Source organism: Agrilus planipennis, unplaced genomic scaffold, assembly GCF_000699045.2.
Source record: "Agrilus planipennis isolate EAB-ADULT unplaced genomic scaffold, Apla_2.0 scaffold44, whole genome shotgun sequence".
In the NCBI taxonomy this organism is placed as follows: Eukaryota; Metazoa; Arthropoda; class Insecta; order Coleoptera; family Buprestidae; genus Agrilus; species Agrilus planipennis.
Genome location: NW_020438939.1, coordinates 207,166 through 211,262, shown reverse-complemented (window position 1 = coordinate 211,262; position 4,097 = coordinate 207,166). Strand labels below are relative to the sequence as shown.

General features: G+C 33.8%; 1 protein-coding gene across 1 annotated transcript in view; it reads right to left on the bottom strand.

Moving 5' to 3' along the window:
- Window positions 1-1,002: 1,002 nt before the first annotated feature.
- Window positions 1,003-4,097, bottom strand: part of LOC108733539 (myrosinase 1-like) — a 5,730-nt gene continuing 2,635 nt past the window's right edge. Inside the window, exons 5-8 of the mRNA XM_018464722.1 lie at window positions 3,502-3,798; window positions 3,270-3,404; window positions 1,337-1,440; window positions 1,003-1,250 (exon numbers count right to left, since the gene is read on the bottom strand). Of these exons, the coding sequence (XP_018320224.1) occupies window positions 1,037-1,250; window positions 1,337-1,440; window positions 3,270-3,404; window positions 3,502-3,798 (750 nt within the window). The 3' untranslated portion in view covers window positions 1,003-1,036. The remainder of the gene's footprint in view (window positions 1,251-1,336; window positions 1,441-3,269; window positions 3,405-3,501; window positions 3,799-4,097) is intronic.

Here is a 4,097-nt window from a genome sequence, read left to right as displayed (position 1 = left end):
CTTTAAAGAGAGTTCAATACAATTCTAGTTCATCACGAATGTTTTCATTCAAATGTGTAACCCAGCATGTTTACAAGTAATAAATGTTTAAAATAAATGAAATGACATTAAAAAATTGATTTGGTAAATTTCTAGGGTGGGTGGGATTGAAAGAGGAGATCTCTCCCACCACTGTACCATAAAAAGTTCGTGGCGGTCTTACCCCCATAAAAAGTTATGGCGGTTGAAATTTGATTATTTTGACAACTTTCATACACTATAATTCAAATAAAATTCAATAAAAAAAAATATTTTCAAGCGGGTGGAGGTGGGGGGTCGAAAGAGGGTGGTCACTTGAACAAAACCCGATAACCTAACCTAACCTACTCTATTGATAAAGATATTTAAATAATGTTTTATATAACTTTGTCAATATTTTTATGTATTTTTCATTAGTTTTACTATATACATATTTACATGCTTAGAAATGTATAAAAATTGGCATATTTATTAACTTTGAACCCCCATAACTTTTGATGGGGGTGAGATGACAACGAACTTTTTATGGTACAGTGGCGGGGGAGACCTCCTTTCTCGGTCCCCCCACCATCTAGACCTTTACCATTGATTTTTGTAAAAACTTTTTCAGGTAGATACTTAGAATTTACAAATTATTATATACTAGCTGACCCGGCAGACTTCGTACTGCCTCAATCTATAAATAAAAGACCTAAACTTTTGTGTAAAATAAACTTGCTTGTCAAATGTCAAATAATTTATGACAAAATTTAAAATTTATCAATGTACATAAATCTGAAATATAGTTAACAACTTTCATATTTATTCACCTTGTAAACCTTCTCTGGACTTCAAGACCAAAATTAGCCAAATTGGTCCATCCGTTCTCGAGTTTTAGCGAGACTAACGAACAGCAATTCATTTTTATATATAAAGATTAATAGGAAGGGGATGAACCGTCTCAAAGAATATAAATCAAAGCAAAATTTATTGTTAAATATTTACTTATATACATATGTATAACCATATAATTTCCATTTTAATTTAAATAATTTCGAAACACAATTAAAAGGCCTCCTACTATTAGACATATGTTGCACAAAATCGACTCTGGTCCGCCATTATCAACGCTAATGTCATTAATTATTAATCTCCTATTATTTATAATCTGTTTATAAATTTGTGCTGAAGCTTTTGGTTCTCTTGTTCGAGAAGGATCAGACATGTTGACATGATAAAGGCCAAACTTAACGCTGAAATAAAGTGAACAATCAACATATTGTTTCTTAAATTAAATAATTGATAATTAAAATTAATCATATCTATATATTATACGTACGTGTATCCTAAATCCCATTCGAAATTGTCGAATAAACTCCAAAAAGTGTACATTTTAACGTTCACCCCTTCGGCTATTGCGGACAAGAGGGCACTTAAATGAGTCTGAAAGATCAGTTTTATGAAAATCCAGTGGATTTCGGGTAAAGCGACGACGAAGGGATCATTCGTCGTTATATCCGGAAGTCGTTACAGGCAAAGAGATACAGACACGCATGTAAAGTTTTCAGAATTTTCCAATTTTGAAACGATTTCCGCCTTTCTTTAACAGTAAATGTGCATCAAGGAGTCATATTTATTCAAAAGTTTACTAAACACAGTTATTACTCAGTATATCACTTTGTAACTGAACCATTTTAACTAACATTTATAAACAAGCAGTGTGGTGACCAACTTGCTGACCATCTGTGAGGATGTCAACAAAGGATAAGAAAGCTGTTTGTGTCTTTGGCGACCGAATCCATTTGCTATGTCTGCATGGGATTACTAGAGATTTGTTACAAATCATTCATTAAAAACAGTCGCTACACCCGAACTCGGCGCTACATCCGAAGTCGCTACAGCCACATGATATACTAAAGTATGCTTTAAATTCAAGGGACTTAGATTTAACGTCGTTATAACAATATGGTCGCTATAACCAAGGTCGTAACAAATGAAATCTACTTATAAGTTTTATGCGAAATATTGAGATTTAGTATTTTAGTTACTTTTGCTTCACATAACTCTATTTGATTATTTTACATTATTAAAGTGTAGACCGATTAATGAACCTATTTACAAATTGGTCAATACGAGGCCACGCTTTTGTTTCCGAAAATATTTCGGTCAGTCCACTTACTATGCACTTGTAATGAATAATGGTTCATTGTCAAATCAAATTCATTGTCAGGATCAATAATTAGGTATTGTCAAATTACACTTCATTCTATTTGAAATTTCATTATCAAGTTATTGCATAACGTAGGTAATTATTTCCGTACATAATTTCTGTCAAGGTTTTCTAAAAACAGAACCATCGCTCGAATTCATGGTCCCACAAATCAAGAAACTAAGAACACATTTTAAGTTAACTTGTACATGTAACTATTGGTTGTTTCTGTTATTGGAAATTAAAAGCTTTGGAAAAATACAAGATTAACGGTTAACATTTGGACTTAAGAGACAGAATTAAGGAACATAGGATCCGAATCACGAAAAATATTCCCGCGTTAAGTTTCCCTCCAGACGTCTATACAAATAAATTAAACACAAAGTGTAATTATACAACACGCTATTAAAGTGAAACTTCTTCAAACACACAAACATACCGGGATAGGGGTTAAGAAATTGGTTTAATGGTATTATTTGTACACTATGAATTTAAATTTTACACTATAGATGCCGGAGTTGCCTGTAACGAACGTTGCATTAAAGCGCGCTCACGACTCAAGCGATCCCTACTACGAACTTGACCACGTGGCCGAGTAGAGGGGGAACATCCGTTGCATGATTTCGTTACATAGCAACTTGCATGAAACGAACTTACCCTACCGTGCGTAAAGAAGTTTCACTTCAAAAATTATACGCAACTACAAATTTATGGTTTTCGGATTTTTCCTTTTACTTGTGCTATAATATAATACATTTCTTCTTGACAAATTTCACTATTCTAGGTTATCGGGAAGTACCCTACAGATTTTGGTTCCCTTTCGGCATAAACATAAACCATTTGATTGCGACTTAGAAATTTGATTTTTTTATTTAGAGCTCTAAGGGATTGAAGACCGAATATTTGATTTTAATTTGAACTTGACACCTCCACGCATTCCTGAGAAAAAAACGCCTCAACAGACAGACAGACGATCAAGGAGGTGATCTTGTAAGGGATCTCTTTTTCCTTTTGAGACACGAAACTCTAAAAATATGTTTGTTCATGACCTTTGTTTCCTTACCCTTAAGTAATAAATTCGCTCTTCATCGTTATAATTTTCCGCATCCGGAACTCCATTTTCGGTAACGAATATGAGAGGGTTGCTGTACTCGTTCTTTAGCCAAATGAGTACTTCTTGAAAGCCCCATGGAGTTACCTTAGGTAAAAGTACAACAAACACAACATTGGTATATTTGGTAACAACTTTATCAAATTACGGGACATCAACATATTGAATTATTGACATAATTTACCTTTAACCAACTGATTGGTGTTGCCTGCCACGGATTTTCAGGCTCTATAACAACATTATGATCCCTGTTGTAGGATGGAGCTGTAGGAACATTCTGTGGCCCATTAGCTGCCAGTTCTGCAGTGTAAAAATTTAGCCCAAAAAAATCAGATGAACCTCTGATATAATCTATTTCTGTTGGCGTGAATTCCGGCAGCCTTGAGTATGGAAATCCTTCTTCCTGACTTCTGATGGCCACCAAGTTCTTCACGATTTCGGGATAATCGCCAATATATATTGGATGTGCGAACCTACCAACCTTAACATCAGAAAAATCACGTATCAAAAAAATATTGTATACGGAAATATATTAATATACAAAACTTATGATTTTTTATACCTTAATTCAATGAATCTATCAGGTCCTGAAATTTGATTTATTTGGAATAAATCTATTTAAAATGGAAATACAAAATACAAAATGTCTATTTATATTTTTGAAGTGAAACTTCTTTACGCACGGTAGGGTAAGTTCGTTTCATGTGAGTTGCTATGTAACGAAATCATGCAACGCATTTCCCCCGCTGTCTGTCCCTATGTATGCTTAGATCTTTAAAA